The sequence below is a fragment of the Leptodactylus fuscus genome, chromosome 1 (assembly GCF_031893055.1).
Source record: "Leptodactylus fuscus isolate aLepFus1 chromosome 1, aLepFus1.hap2, whole genome shotgun sequence".
NCBI classification, from domain to species: domain Eukaryota; kingdom Metazoa; phylum Chordata; class Amphibia; order Anura; family Leptodactylidae; genus Leptodactylus; species Leptodactylus fuscus.
In genome coordinates this window covers 86,779,667-86,796,625 of record NC_134265.1, presented here as the reverse complement: position 1 = coordinate 86,796,625, position 16,959 = coordinate 86,779,667, and the positions used below count along the sequence as shown (strand labels likewise).

Here is a 16,959-nt window from a genome sequence, read left to right as displayed (position 1 = left end):
CAACAATACAGCGCACTTTGCACAAGGAGAAGCTGTATGGGAGAGTGATGAGAAAGAAGCCGTTTCTGCAAGCATGCCACAAACAGAGTCGCCTGAGGTATGCAAAAGCACATTTGGACAAGCCAGCTTCATTTTGGAAGAAGGTCCTGTGGACTGATGAAACAAAGATTGAGTTGTTTGGTCATACAAAAAGGCGTTATGCATGGCGTCCAAAAAATAACAGCATTCCAAGAAAAACACTTGCTAGCCACTGCAAAATTTGGTGGAGGTTCCATCATGCTTTGGGGCTATGTGGCCAATGCCGGCACCAGGAATCTTGTTAAAGTTGAGGGTCGCATGGATTCCACTCAGTATCAGCAGATTCTTGAGAATAATGTCCAAGAATCAGTGACAAAGTTGAAGTTACTCCGGGGATGGATATTTCAGCATGACAATGATCCAAAACACCGCTCCAATCGACTCAGGCATTCATGCAGAGGAACAATTACAATGTTCTGGAATGGCCATCCCAGTCCCCAGACCTGAATATCATTGAACATCTGTGGGATGATTTGAAGCGGGTTGTCCATGCTTGGTGACCATCAAACTTAACTGAACTTGAATTGTTTTGAAAGAGGAATGGTCCAAAATCCCTTCATCCAAGATCCAGGAACTGATTAAAAGCTACAGGAAGTGACTAGAGGCTGTTATCTTTGCAAAAGGAGGATCTACTAAATATTAATGTCACTTTTCTGTTGAGGTGCCCATACTTTTGCACCGGTCAAATTTTGGTTTAATGCATATTGCACATTTTCTGTTAGTACAATAAACCTCATTTCAATCCTGAAATATTACTGTGTCCATCAGTTATTAGATATATCAAACTGAAATGGCTGCTGCAAATACCAAAATATTTAGAACTAAAAATGATTAAGATTAATAGGGGTGCCCAAACTTTTTCATAGGACTGTATCTAGCTGTCATCTATATAATGCCAGGTTCACACCTGCGTTGGGGTTTCTGTTCTTCAAGTCTTCTTGGAGACCCGAAAAACGGAAACCAGATCTTCCTAAAAAGACTAGGGGTTCACCTAGTTTCCATCCGAAAAATGCTCCCTGCATTTTTTAAGTGAAATGGGGGATGGAATCCCTAAATGGTCACCCAACGCAGGTGTGACAGTAGCCTAAGTGATATTGTTGTAATATCTATCTATCTATCTATATCTATCTATCTATCTATCTATCTATCTATCTATCTATCTATCTAAAAGTGGACTACATCTGCCCTATATATCCTTATAACCCCTTAGATATACAGATAGATATGTGTTGAGGGTTTTATTTGTACTTTGTAACTTTAGAAACACATAGCTCTGCATACTTGCTGTAGACATAAAAAGGTACAATATATTTAATATTTTATATAAATATCAAATAATTAGTACAATAAGAAAGAATTAACTCTAATGATGTTAAAAAAATGGAATTGATGCACTACTAAACTTTGTTTGTTCTTCTGATAGGTGTCTTTCTGTTTTATGGTGCTAACAAAAGTGTGACGGCCATGTTTACTTCGGGAACTGGAGTGGAAGTGAAAGGAACAGGAAAGGTCCTGAGTGTCAACGTCCTTCTGCCAGAGGAATTCATGAACCAAACACAGGGGCTCATGGGAGTTATGAACAACAATCCAAATGATGATTTTACTCTCAGGGATGGAACAGTTTTATCACCTAATTCAACGTCAGAACAACTTTTCCTGTTTGGTGCTAATTGTGAGTGTTACATAAAACATTAGGAGACTATAGGTCTGCTGTGATAGGTAGTAGCTAATCGTTACTATTATGAATTTGGTGAACCCATTGGACACAGTATGTAATACACATGAGCAAATAGGCTTGTAATACTTCCACTTTCTTATATTAGTTTATAGGCTATAACGCTTGTTTTTTGTCTAGAATGAAAATTTCAAATGTTAGGGTCCATGTACATGGACATTTATGTTCCATATAATATGGTCCATACATCCGCCATATTTCCTGGTCTGTAGTGTGTCATTACTGAGAAAGTAGAAAAATAGACAGTGCAGAGTGCTACAAGAGTAATACAGTGAGGATATAAGTATATATAATGGATAGTTAGCAGTTGGCTGCTCAACTTTTTGGGTCGTGTGTCCACAACCACTCTTTAGGCATGTAAGTTAGGATGGGTTTCCCAATGGACCTCTCGGAGCGGCTGCTGGCCTTAGGAACGTAATATTGGGTAAACATCAAGATAGTCCAGATAAATGCAAACTAGCGCTCTATTGCCTCATTTTTTGCATTTTTCTGTATTGTCATTGTACTATATGGGACATAAAGGGCCAATTATATGGGGTATAAGGGGGCATTATTCTGTATGGGGGCATAACAGATCATTATATGGGGGCATAAGAAGGTCATTGTACTGTATGAGGGCATTATATGAGGGTATAAGGAGGCCAAGAATAAAATCCTGATTTTCATGAGAATGAAGCTACAATACAAAATAAGAAAGTCATTTTGGAAAGTGTAAAAGCCGCCCTACAAGGTACTGTCATTAGTCTGATACCATACCTCCCAACCGTCCTGATTTCCGCGGGACATTCACGATTTGGGTGACATGTCCCGCGGTCCCAGTTGGAGGTAGGTATGTCCCGATTTCAACTCAGATCTGCATCCAGAGGACGCAGATCTGAGTTGAACATATATGCGGCTGAAGCAAGGAGCTGACCAGTACCCGGCGGCAGCGGCGAAGCGAGGAGCTGACACAGGTCAGCTCCTCGCTTCAGCCGCATATGTGTCAGCGAGAGAGGCATGCAGAGAGCAGCGAGGGAGCGGAGGAGAAGGTAAGTATAATGTGGAGGTGGAACATGAAATTGGGGGCAGATGAAGGAGAGGACGGCATGACACTGGGGGCAGAGATGGAGAGGACAGCATGACACTGGGGGCAGAGATGGAGAAGACGGCATGACACTGGGGGCCGAGATGGAGAGGACGGCATGACCCTGGGGACAGAGATGGAGAGGATGGCATGACACTGGAGGCAGAGATGTGGGGACATGAATCTGGGGGCAGAGATGGAGAGGACATGAATCTGGGGGCAGAGATGGGGGGGACATGAATCTGGGGGCAGAGATGGAGAGGACATGAATCTGGGGGCAGAGATGGGGGGGACATGAATCTGGGGGCAGAGATGGGGGAACATGAATCTGGGGGCAGAGATGGGGGGGACATGAATCTGGGGGCAGAGATGGAGAGGACATGAAACTGGGGGCAGAAATGGGGGGACATGAATCTGGGGGCAGAGATGTGGAGACATGAATCTGGGGGCAGAGATGGGGGACATGAATCTGGGGGCAGAGATGGAGGGGACATGAATCTGGGGGAAGAGATGGGGGGATATGAATCTGAGGGCAGAGATGGGGGGACATGAATCTGGGGGCAGAGATGGAAGGGGGACATGAAACTGGGGGCAGATGAAGGGTGTATATGAAACTGGGGGAGAGATAGAGGGGGGACATATAATTTACGGGTGACTGCAGGAGGATTATACTGTGTGCGGGCACATGAAAAATTAACGAGTGGGCGGAGTCAACACAAAAGTGGGCGGGGCTAAATTTGTGCTGCACATTTTGTCCCTCTTTCTGTTCTTCAAAAGTTGGGAGGTATGTGATACCATTTTTCCTGCTGACAGACTCCCTTTAAACATTTACGTGTGTCTCTGTAGCATACCGCTCATACTTTAGAGTAATCTATATACTGTAAATATACATTCTTATACACACACACACTCACACACAAAAAAATAATGTTAATGCAACAGCACCGACAAAGTACAAGGTACCTGATGCACGGCAATGCTCTTCACATCAAGAGTTGCATAAAAGAGTGAAAAAAAGAAGAATCTGCTATCATTATGCAAAAGATGGAAATCCTTTAAGGTAGATTGCAGACACCACATACTGACCCCAAGAAGGGTATTTATCAAGACTTGATGAAGACACCTGTGAGGGTTGATACGTGGTATGACTAAGAGGTCAGTTTACCTCGAAACGCGTTAGCGTTTTTTATTGCACCTATATGTTTTCTTTCTGCCACATTGTCCGTATCATGTCTATTGTGTTTTAAGAAGATGAATTAAAATATGAAGTTTTAATTGAATATTGGAGTGTTGCGGACCGTACTTCTTCTTCTTCATATCCTGCATGGCTGTGTGTCCTCCATTGTCCAGAGGCAAGGTCCAGCACCTCAGCTAAATCGCCTGTAGCGGTAAGTCACGATCCACATTTTTCTCTTTTTTGGAATTGATACGTGGTGTCTGCAATCTCCATTAAAGGATTTCCATCTTTTGCATAATGCTGGCGGATTCTTTTTTTTATTACTCTTTATACATTCTTATGGATATCATCTGTTCACACCTTCCTTTGTGATTCTTGGGTAAGACATCAGGGGACTTCTAGTACACAGAGCTGCTTCCTGCAGACTATTATATCTCCTACACTAGGGGAACAAAAGCTGGATAATTCTCTTCTAAAGAGTAAGTTAGAGATTGCTTGGGGAAAAAGGAATAGATCACACTATTTCTATAAAGGTTAATGGGTGTTGGGCATAGTTTCATATGTCTGCTAGAATATTCGTGTTATGTTATTCATGTTATTTCTTTATGTCCATGCTGATTTCTGAGCAACTATTGTGATGACTCAGTTTTATTATTACCGTTGGTCAGAGATGAGCAGTTTAAGGCGGGACCACACCAGCGCCTGATCTCCGTTTTGCACGTTTCCGTTTCCTGCCCGAGAAACTGGAAAGGAGACAGAAACTGGCAGGCAGTTTTCAAACCCATTCATTTGCATGGGATTGCAAAGTGCCCGCCTGTGAGCGCCCGTGAGTGTCTTCTGCTTTCCGCGGTGAAACAGTTTTTTTTTAACTGGACACAAAGTCGGACATGCAGGACTTTGTGTCCTGTTAAAAAAAATAATAAAATAATGGTTTCGCCGCAGAGAGCAGAAGACGCTCACAGGCGCTCACCGGCGGACACTTAATGCTAGGTTTCCGTTTCTTGTCGGCAGAAGATGGAAACCTCAAAACGGAGATCGGGCACTGGTGTGAACCCGCCCTTACCAGCATGCTCCATTTTTTCCTGCCGCACTTTTTGGCTGCAGTTCATTATGTGAGGCCTTAGACTTAACTATTAATGAGAACCTTTTACATCCCCATAGATGTGCAGTAATATATACTGCTAGAAACAGTGACATAACTAAAGTCTTGTGGGCCCCGGTACAATCTTTTGTCTGGGGCCCCCTGCCTCATCCCTTTAGTGAATTATTGATAGTGATGGTTATGGGAGCTAAGGAGTTTAATCAGCCTTAGTGTGGTTAGGGTAATCTGTGGGTCTCCTTGGTTTATGAACCAGATGGAAGCTGCAATCTCAATGTCAGTGCGTACGGGCCCCTTAAGGCTCCTGGGCCCCGGTGCAACTGCACTCTCTGCACCCCCTCAAGTTATGCCCCTGGCTAGAAGGCTATGAGGACATGAAAGGTCTTCTTTACCATGAAATGCAAATGAACTACAGAGTATATATATATATATATATATATATATATATATATATATATATATATATATATATAATTTATTTATTTTTTTATTGCAAATGGCATACTTTTAAATTTTTCCACACAATATAGTGGTCCCATCACTGGTCCCCATGCATGCAATATAGGGGACCAGTGAAGCCACTGTATGGGGGAGAATAGTGAAGGGAGTACTGTATAATCCATACAGTGGCCCCTTCACTGGTTCACCTCCTTATAACAGTATTAAGTCAGTATTCACCTGTCTTCTCCCTGGTCCTGCTCCAGTCTTCCTGCTCCAGATGCAATGTTGTGACATCATGTGTGTCCAAAGCAGGAAGAAGTGGGAGGCACTTAAGAGCAGACAAGTGAGTATTGGTACTTAGCTTGTAGGCCACAGGCTCATTGTGGCCTGTGGCCTACAAGCTCTTACAGCAGCAGAACCAGGTTGGTGGCGCCAGTTCTCCCTGCTTCTGCCGATCTGGTTTTAACAATCAGATTGGCAGAACTGGGGAGAATCAGGCCTCATTCACTTACTGCTCTCTGCTCCTTCTATCTGCCTCCTCCTACCTCGGGTTAAGGGGATATTGTCACTCCTTGAGGAGAGACCACCATATAGGTGTGTGGAGACCTATTAAGCCTTTAGCACTCCACTTCGCAAGGGACCATGGGAAGAATATGCAAATCTGCCTTCCATAATGTAATTAGGAAGTCAGCTGCTGCCTCAGTGTTGCAAACCAATAGAGGGCGCTCACTGGAATGTGCAAGCCTGTCTTTCCTGATGTAGTTAGGAAGACAGAATTCCAGTGAAATAACCCAATAAAGGTTTGCTCCCTTTAGCATCATGCTCGACCTTCCAAGAGGCCTTTGTTTTGCAATGACGCTGGGATTATTACCATGTATAGTCTATATAGTCTATAATCCTTAGTGGATGAAGAGGGAAGTGCAGGCCCCAAACAGGAGCGAAGATAGGTAAGTTAAAAGGGGCTGTTACTGAACCTCCACTGCTTATTAAAAAAGCAGTTGGGATCTGGTAGGGCCCCCTAAAGGCAACCGTGCTGATGGACAGGGTGAAATTTGAACACAGGCTGCATTTGGCCTGCAGGCCGGATTTTGGATATGCCTGGTCTATACTGTTGAATGTTCTTGGTAAAATACTGCCTGCTCACAGTTGTACGGGCTACATTTGGCCCATGGGCCGGACTTTGGACATGCCTGGTCTATACTGTTGAATGTTCTTGGTAAAATTCTGCTTGCTCACAGTTGTACAGGCTACATTTGGCCTGCGGGCCGGACTTTGGACATGCCTGGTCTATACTGTTGAATGTTCTAGGTAAAATTCTGCCTGTTCACAGTTTAAGGACCTGTAGAAATGAGTCAATGTAATAAAAACATCTTATTATAATCTTGTTGTGTTCATTCCAGGGGCAGTGACCAATGACAGCTCCCTCTTCACCTATGACTCACAATGGCTGATAGACAACTATCAAAAGAAACATGACGACAATTTCTTACCCACCTTTTCTGTTCAGGAGGATCCCAATGATCCACTTAATGAGGCCATGAGGGAGATATGTGGGAACGACTCTTTCTGTAGATTTGATGTCCTCACAACTAGAGACCTGGATGTTGGAAAGGCAACTTTAGAGTCACACAGTAACCACAAGAAGTTACTGCAGAGTCTGCGGCCAGGTATGGAGAAAATGATTCTGACATTGCAGTATCTTGTACAACTAATTGAGAGTTGTTGGGACTCTGCAGTAATGAGAATAAGTAACAAATATACAATTTAACTGGTATTAGCCATTAAATCAGTGTTGTAGGGGTTATTCCACAAAATAAGTATTTCTCACATATACACAGGGTAGATGACAAAATGTATGATTTGCACTGTTGAACTTTCCACACATCACTATAAAAGTGGTTCCGAGCCCTCTGTTCTGGAGGAGATTGAATGGAATGGGGTTCACACATGCACACTGTCACTGTATGCAACATCTATATGACCTGCAGCGATAACCTAGTATACAGCATGGCTATATGTCCCATATTGATTACATGGAGTGGCAGTAAACATGCGTGACCCTATTCACTGAAACCTCTCCAGGTTGGGGTCAGTGGGATCCCAGTTATCATACATTTATCAGCTACCCTGTAGATCTAAACATTGTATTGTGCCAAATAAGAGCAGAAGGACATTACTTTATTAGTGTGCATACACCTTTATCACTAAATAGAAGAAAGGCCAGAGGTATAAACCATAAAAATATAACTTCAAGAATGGATTGTGATGCTTGAATATTTTTCTTCCTAGTAGTACAGCTTTACAGGGCTACCAAGCATACAGTCCTATGAAAAAGTTTGGGCACCCCTATTAATCTTAATCATTTTTAGTTCTAAATATTTTGGTGTTTGTAACAGCCATTTCAGTTTGATATATCTAATAACTGATGGACACAGTAATATTTCAGGATTGAAATGAGGTTTATTGTACTAACAGAAAATGCGCAATATGCATTAAACCAAAATTTGACCGGTGCAAAAATATGGGCACCTCAACAGAAAAGTGACATTAATATTTAGTACATCCTCCTTTTGCAAAGATAACAGCCTCTAGTCGCTTCCTGTAGCTTTTAATCAGTTCCTGGATCCTGGATGAAGGTATTTTGGACCATTTCTTTCTACAAAACAATTCAAGTTCAGTTAAGTTTGATGGTCGCCGAACATGGACAGCCCGCTCTCAAATGATCTGAAAACAAAGATTGTTCAACATAGTTGTTCAGGGGAAGGATACAAAACGTTGTCTCAGAGATTTAACCTGTCAGTTTCCACTGTGAGGAACATAGTAAGGAAATGGAAGACCACAGGGACAGTTCTTGTTAAGCCCAGAAGTGGCAGGCCAAGAAAAATATCAGAAAGGCAGAGAAGAAGAATGGTGAGAACAGTCAAGGACAATCCACAGACCACCTCCAAAGAGCTGCAGCATCATCTTGCTGCAGATGGTGTCACTGTGCATCGGTCAACTATACAGCGCACTTTGCACATATAGAAGCTGTATGGGAGAGTGATGAGAAAGAAGCCGTTTCTGCACGTACGCCACAAATAGAGTTGCCTGAGGTATGAAAAAGCACATTTGGACAAGGCAGCTTCATTTTGGAAACAAAAATTGAGTTGTTTGGTTATAAAAAAAGGCGTTATGCATGGCGTCCAAAAAGAAACAGCATTCCAAGAAAAACACATGCTACCCACTGTAAAATTTGGTGGAGGTTCCATCATGCTTTGGGGCTGTGTGGCCAATGCCGGCATCGGGAATCTTGTTAAAGTTGAGAGTCGCATGGATTCCACTCAGTATCAGCAGATTCTTGAGAATAATGTTCAAGAATCAGTGACGAAGTTGAAGTTACGCCGGGGATGGATATTTCAGCAAGACAATGATCCAAAACACCGCTCCAAATCCTCAGGCATTCATGCAGAGGAACAATTACAATGTTCTGGAATGGCCATCCCAGTCCCCAGACCTGAATATCATTGAACATCTGTGGGATGATTTGAAGCGGGCTGTCCATGCTCGGCGACCATCTAACTTAACTGAACTTGAATTGTTTGTCCAAAATACCTTTATCCAGGATCCAGGAACTGATTAAAAGCTACAGGAAGCGACTAGAGGCTGTTATCTTTGCAAAAGGAGGATCTACTAAATATTAATGTCACTTTTCTGTTGAGGTGCCCATACTTTTGCACCGGTCAAATTTTGGTTTAATGCATATTGCACATTTTCTGTTAGTACAATAAACCTCATTTCAATCCTGAAATATTACTGTGTCCATCAGTTATTAGATATATCAAACTGAAATGGCTGTTGCAAATACCAAAATATTTAGAACTAAAAATGATTAAGATTAATAGGGGTGCCCAAACTTTTTCATAGGACTGTATGTGGCAAAGTGCTATCTGTTTTATGTAAACTATTTGTAGTTGCTTATCTAATTTAATCCATATGAAGCCAACTACTGACCAGTGTATGGTGGCAGGTCGTGGAGTCACATTGGTTGTCTACCTGCTACAGTGTTGTGTGTGTCCTTGCTTTATGTTATAGTTTTGTAACATTATTTTCCATTTACGCCAGTGGTCTCTTGTGGCTGGTTAGAGCCTCCAAAGAATGGGAAGAAGGAAGGAACTAGCTACCTGAACAACTCTGAGGTGACATTTACCTGTAATAAAGGCTATATGCTAGTGGGATCACAATCACGTAAATGCCAAGGTGATGGTACTTGGAGTGGCCAAACAAGTCAATGTGTGTCAGGTAGGCCAACTTTTTGTTTGTCTTTATTTTAAAGATATTTCGGAATCTCTGTCGGTGGTTCTGATGGTCGGTTTCTAGGTTTGGTAACTTTGAGGAACCTGTCCTGTCTTGGTTTGCATTTTATGGAACTTACTGTGCTCACCTGTTTCCCACAAACTGGTTGTGTCTAGGTACTGGAACTTGGGTCTACTCTCTCTATGGCCTACTCTCATGCAATATTCTTGCCTTTGGTCAAGCAATATTGACACAATTGGAACTAATGCATAACTGCATGGTCCCTGGTGTTAATGGTGAAGGGAGAACAGATTATTATGATAATTGACCACCCAAGATTCTATTTTACAGCCCCGAAGTCACAAAATAGTGACATAAAGAGACTATTTGGTATAAAGTATTGAATTCTGAGGATTCTGCAACATGGTGCGTGGAGAGAACTGGATGAAGTGACAAGAAGTATCTTTGGTTTCTACATTGAATTCAGTCAATATTTTTCTCTGGATGTCTTCAATATACTTCTGTGTAGGTGTGCAGTACGGTTTATGCCGTTTAGCTAAAAGTACGTACAAAGCCAAATTTCCTGACTTAACTCATTTTGTGGACAGGGTTCATTCTTGCAGAATTTACCACTACAGATTGAGGGGTGCTTTATATATATGGATGCTCGGATTCCCTGTTTACTTTTGGTGCAGAAGTTTTATGGACAGTGGTTTCAAGTAACAAAATGGTATTTTCAAAGTATCCTGAGAACTGGAGTAGAAAACCTGAAAATAAAGGAGATGACACACAATACATTTTACATCTAGGGTTGTTTTAGTTGCTTTTAAAATTTATTTTAAAACTATTTTTGCCCATGAGAAATATTTATTGTAGAAGAAATCAAAAAAAGAAATCAAGTTCTAAAAAAATGACAAATATATTCAAGGGGTTTACTGGGACTCTGATATTGCTGACTATTTTAATGGATAGGTCAACGATATAAGATTGGAGGGGGTTTTACACCTGTCACCCCAACTGTTCAGGTATTTTAAGAGGCTGTAGCAGTCAACAAACAAGTACTGCTTCTTCACTGCTTACCAAGCAAAGCACCATACATTGTCTAACAGTTATACTTGGTACAGTATACCCTGCATACAGTATTATGCCACATAGTGGTCCCTGTGTACTGTATTATTCCCCATAATAGTCCCTGTGCACTGTATTATGCTCCATAGTGGCTCCTGCGCACTCTATTATGACCCTATAGTGGCCCCTGCATACAGTATTATGCCCCATAGTGGCCCTTGCACACAGTATTATACCCCATTGTGGACCACCCTTGAACAATTATACTCTGGGGTCTTTTCAGAGCCCAGAGTATAATAATTGGAGATCCAGGAGAGGATACAAATATAAATACTGTTACTTACCTCTCCTGAGCTCCTGCACTCTCCCCGCTGATATTTACCATATTCAATGAGCTGGGGTTGCATTGGAACGCATAATGATGTAGGCCTGGCCCATGTGACGTCTGGGACATCACCAAATAGTCCCGAAGCCTTCCAAAGCGCAGAAGAGGTAAGTAACAGTTTTTTTTGTTCCCTCATCTCTTCTAGCCCTCTAATCATTATTTGTGGGGGAGACCCCCCAAATATAATGATATCAATGCTTGTGGGCTGTGCGGGCCTGCGGCCTAACTTACCGATCCCTTCTTCTGAGCACAAGCGAGGATCAGTAAGTAAATAGGGCCCTTTAAGTGCTGGAGTTACTCCAGCAGGTAATGTCTTATTAAAAAAAAAATACATCAGGGGCCCACTGAGCCCCCTAATGTCCCGGGCCTTTTGGCAGCCACTAACGCTGCTACCCTGGTAGTTACGCCCCTGGTTCTGGCACTAGTAGCTGCTGAGAACAGCTGATAGGTCGGAGTGACTGTCCAATTGTGAGATCCCTACCAATATAATATTGATGACCTATCCTAATGAATCCCCTTTAAGCTAAAAAGTAAGTACATCATGGCATTATTTCAATACAAGTGCATATTTACTAAAAATGATGTGCCTCTTTGATATCTTACATGAGGTTTGTGTGGCAATAGAATAAACTAAGATGGAGACTTGTACAAAACAAACAAAAATTTTGCTCTTCGTATTCACTTACTTCAGCTCCTGGAGAAGAAACAAACACTATGACAGGGACATTATGATCATTATTATTCTATTTGTCCAGAACAACCAGATGACATTCACCTTGTATTTTCCCAGAAGATCATGTTCTACAGGACCAATTATTTTACATTTCTAGAAATGAGCTGGATATAATAATGAGCACTGTTAAAATATAAGAACAGGTGTTCTACAGTGAATCTAATACTTCTGGAAATATGCAGCATATTACATATAATAAGAGAAACATTAATCAAAGTAAATGACGAATCTTTGTCTCTGGACTGCTTTAAGCACAACATTTAGTGGTGTCTGTCCCCACAAGAAGCCTGCAGCTGTCCCCTCCGCTCAAGCAGAGGGTTTAGAGATAAGCCAGGCTTGGCTTTACATTAAAGGCTGCTCTATGTCACTCATCCATGCTTCCACACATGGGACTAAGCCTTCATTTTTCAGGAGCTGGCCAACCCTGTACGTTCCAAACTTGTCGCGTGGCACTGAATTTTGGTGTCTTCTATTTAGAGGGGAGAGAGACCTGCTAAATTGTAGACAGTTAAAGGTGTGATAACATAATTGCAGAGTATGTGATATATGCACCATATATAACTGAGGTGTGCAGATTATATACACAGATTTTATAGCCTCATGTGCACGAATACCCCTGTACTCACCACAAGTAAATCTTCTTTTACATAGCAGCACTGAGTGCCCAAACACTGTAAAGGCATATAGGGGAAGATTTATGTAGATGTCGTAATAACTCCTGTGCTGGCAGGGGTATGCCTGACTTATTAGGAGGCGCATGCAATGAAATCTACGCCAGCTTATAATTGGTATAGAATTCAGGCATCATTTAGGCCAGTTTTCTAGCATAATAAGTGTTAATAAATGAGACGGTTCCAGTGGTCCTGCCCATGCCATGGACCTCACAGTGCTCCCTTTCAGGAAAGTGGCGAGCGCTACATAAGAGAAAATAATCACAATTGACTGGTGTACAAGGCATGATAAATATGCACAAGTTTGGAGAACTTATAAGACTGATGTCCTTTATACCAATTCACCAGTCCCCAGCTGGCTCTGACTTCTTAATATTTCAGGTGTATGCAGAATTAAAATGTACATTAGTTAGGATCTGCCATAGACTTCAGGCAAGCTTTCTGGTGTGCGTTATAGTAAATAGATCACGCAAGGTGCAGAAATAACAATGTAGTGTAGATGGGTGTAGATGCGGCCTATCTTTGGTGCAAGGAAGGGCCATGCACTAAAGATGTACCACATTTACACCAATCTATGCCAGAAATCGAGTTCCTACAGTTCTGTTCTATGGAGCCTTAAGAATGCTACATGGTGCTACCATATGGCAGTGTATTATATTGGTACTATATTATATATTGGTGCTAAAACCAATGCATCCAGAAGAAAAAAGCTGTATAAAATAGTATAAGTATATAGGTATCTCATAAAATTGGAGGCATACCAAGGATCCAAATTACAAGACAGTACAGAACTGTAATATTTCAGGTATTAATATATAGTAGTATATGTAGGACTGACTGACACTTTGTCGCACAACATGTTAACACAGTGGAATACAGATAGTGTAGATGTGATCCAGCTTCTCTAGAGTGAGACAAAAGGATCATCATTCACATATCCCAAACCAAGCTCCAAACATTGTGCCATTGTATTGTGTGACTATATAGCGGCAGACTTTAAACATATATTATCAGCCTCAAATATGTGCAAATATATCTTAGCAAAAAGAATGTGTTATTTCATACTAGTAACTCTTTAAAAATTTAAAGTAATGGGTTACCATGCAAATCCATCTTACCAGCTACATTCAAAATTTTTATGATTTAGACCATGTCCATGTTAAAATTTCAGATATTTTAATTGCTACAGCTAAAAATTTTTATTGTGGTGTCTATGTTCTAGATTGCTAAGCCACCTGCCTGACAGCTGCATATTCATGTAGAACCCCTAGATACTCCCAGGTTCCCCAGAGTACCATAATATTGGAACTAAATTAAGTAGAGGAATGTTGGAAACTATATGTACAGTAGAATCCGAAAGGAAAGATACAAAGGCAGAACAACTTAAAGCGATACCCCTCCCTTATTACAGAATATTATGCCAGTAAATAGGCATTTCTGAATAATAAACCAGGGCTAATCTTAGGGAATTCAGACGTGGCATAGCTGCCCTCCTTCACAAAATTAAATCAACAGGACTGTCGTAATGTGTGCCCTAATGTCGTAATGCTTGTCTGTTCCCGTAAATACATTTTTCATGTTTCTGAATACATGTTCTCCAATACAGTAAGAATTGCATGCAAATAATGTAGTTGTGGACATAAGTTTTGAAAGTGACACAAATTTTGGTTTCTCAAAGGTTTCAACTTCAGTATTTTTAGGTATCTTAGAATTGTTGGTCTGTATACCATAAAAACATCTGACTAAGCAAGTTTATAAACTTTTATTGGCAAATGCATCAAGTGTACGGAAAGACTCAGTGGATAAGTCTTATTATGTCTAGTACATCAGGTTTCCTGCATACAAGGCATAAAAACTCAATATTTTTTTTTTGCAAATTGGTGTTTGTCATCAATTACTGTATTTCAGAAATCTGGCGCACTAGTTATGAACACACGACCCAGCGGAGGGATTTGTCATTTATGAGGACGCATGTGCCTCCTCCATCGTCTCTGGGGCTATGAAGAATGGCTGTTAATAATGCCAGGCTTCATAAATATCACCCAATATTTAAATACTGACTGATGGTAACCCATTCTTGCCTAACCAATGATTGGAATTTGTCACAATTTCTATGTTTTTGTTTGTACACCAACATTTGAAGATTGACCACAAGTAAGTAAGGGGATTAAGATGTGATGAGTTTCCTCAGAAGTCTTGAAAAATAAGGGACAACACAGCACATATTGCTCTTTTACTGCACTTTACTGTAGAATACCACAGAAATGTATGATTTAAACATCTAAAAACACTGAAGTAGTAAACTTTGTAAAAACTGTACAATTTAATACATTGTAGAACATATATATATACAGTCCTATGAAAAAGTTTGGGCATCCCTATTAATCTTAATCATTTTTAGTTCTAAATATTTTGGTGTTTGCAGCAGCCATTTCAGTTTGATATATCTAATAACTGATGGACACAGTAATATTTCAGGATTGAAATGAGGTTTATTGTACTAACAGAAAATGTGCAATATGCATTAAACCAAAATTTGACCAGTGCAAAAGTATGGGCACCCTTATCATTTTATTGATTTGAATACTCCTAACTACTTTTTACTGACTTACTGAAGCACAAAATTGGTTTTGTAAGCTCACTGAGCTTTGAACTTCATAACCAGGAGTATCCAATCATGAGAAAAGATATTTAAGGTGGCCAATTGCAAGTTGTTCTCTTATTTGAATCTCCTCTGAAGAGTGGCATCATGGGCTACTCAAAACAACTCTCAAATGATCTGAAAACAAAGATTGTTCAACATAGTTGTTCAGGGGAAGGATACAAAAAGTTGTCTCAGAGATTTAATCTGTCAGTTTCCACTGTGAGGAACATAGTAAGGAAATGGAAGACCACAGGGACAGTTCTTGTTAAGCCCAGAAGTGGCAGGCCAAGAAAAATATCAGAAAGGCAGGGAAGAAGAATGGTGAGAACAGTCAAGGACAATCCACAGACCACCTCCAAAGAGCTGCAGCATCATCTTGCTGCAGATGGTGTCACTGTGCATCGGTCAACAATAGAGCGCACTTTGCACAAATAGAAGCTGTATTAGAGAGTGATGAGAAAGAAGCTGTTTCTGCAAGCACACCACAAACAGAGTCACCTGAGGTATGCAAATGCACATTTTGACAAGCCAGCTTCATTTTGGAAGAAGGTCCTGTGGACTGATGAAACAAAGATTGAGTTTTTTGGTCATACAAAAAGGCGTTATGCATGGCATCCAAAAAAAAACAGCATTACACGAAAAACACTTGTTACCCACTGTAAAATTTGGTGGAGGTTCCATCATGCTTTGGGGCTGTGTGGCCAATGCCGGCACCAGGAATCTTGTTAAAGTTGAGGGTCGCATGGATTCCACTCAGTATCAGCAGATTCTTGAGAATAATGTTCAAGAATCAGTGACGAAGTTGAAGTTACGCCGGGGATGGATATTTCAGCAAGACAATGATCCAAAACACCGCTCCAAATCGACTCTGCATTCATGCAGAGGAACAATTACAATGTTCTGGAATGGCCATCCCAGTCCCCAGACCTGAATATCATTGAACATCTGTGGGATGATTTGAAGCGGGCTGTCCATGCTCAGCGACCATCAAACTTAACTGAACTTGAATTGTTTTGTAAAGAGGAATGGTCCAAAATACCTTCATCCAGGATCCAGGAACTGATTAAGAGCTACAGGAAGCGACTAGAGGCTGTTATCTTTGCAAAAGGAGGATCTACTAAATATTAATGTCACTTTTCTGTTGAGGTGCCCATACTTTTGCACCAGTCAAATTTTGGTTTGATGCATATTGCACATTTTCTGTTAGTACAATAAACCTCATTTCAATCCTGAAATATTACTGTGTCCATCAGTTATTAGATATATCAAACTGAAATGGCTGCTGCAAACACCAAAATATTTAGAACTAAAAATGATTAAGATTAATAGGGGTGCCCAAACTTTTTCATAGGACAGTATATATATATATATATATATATATATATATATATATATATATATATATATACACACAATGAAACCTTTGAATCAACCACCCTAGTTTGCACAGAAAGTATATAAAGAGTTGTTACTGCAGGTAATACATCACAGCTCACACACACAATCATAGGTGACTCTTTCTTAGTCCCCATGCGTATACCTTCATTTTCCATTTCAAGATGGCCCAATCATTCTTGACCCCAGCATAGCACC

The 16,959-nt window shown here is 40.8% G+C and overlaps 1 protein-coding gene across 1 annotated transcript in view; it reads left to right on the top strand.

Annotated features, from left to right (window-relative positions):
- The window catches only part of SUSD2 (sushi domain containing 2), a 132,890-nt gene that overhangs the window by 79,703 nt on the left and 36,228 nt on the right, over nt 1-16,959 (top strand). The window contains exons 24-26 of the mRNA XM_075273147.1: nt 1,502-1,750; nt 6,994-7,260; nt 9,695-9,871. Coding sequence (XP_075129248.1) covers nt 1,502-1,750; nt 6,994-7,260; nt 9,695-9,871 — 693 coding nt within the window. The remainder of the gene's footprint in view (nt 1-1,501; nt 1,751-6,993; nt 7,261-9,694; nt 9,872-16,959) is intronic.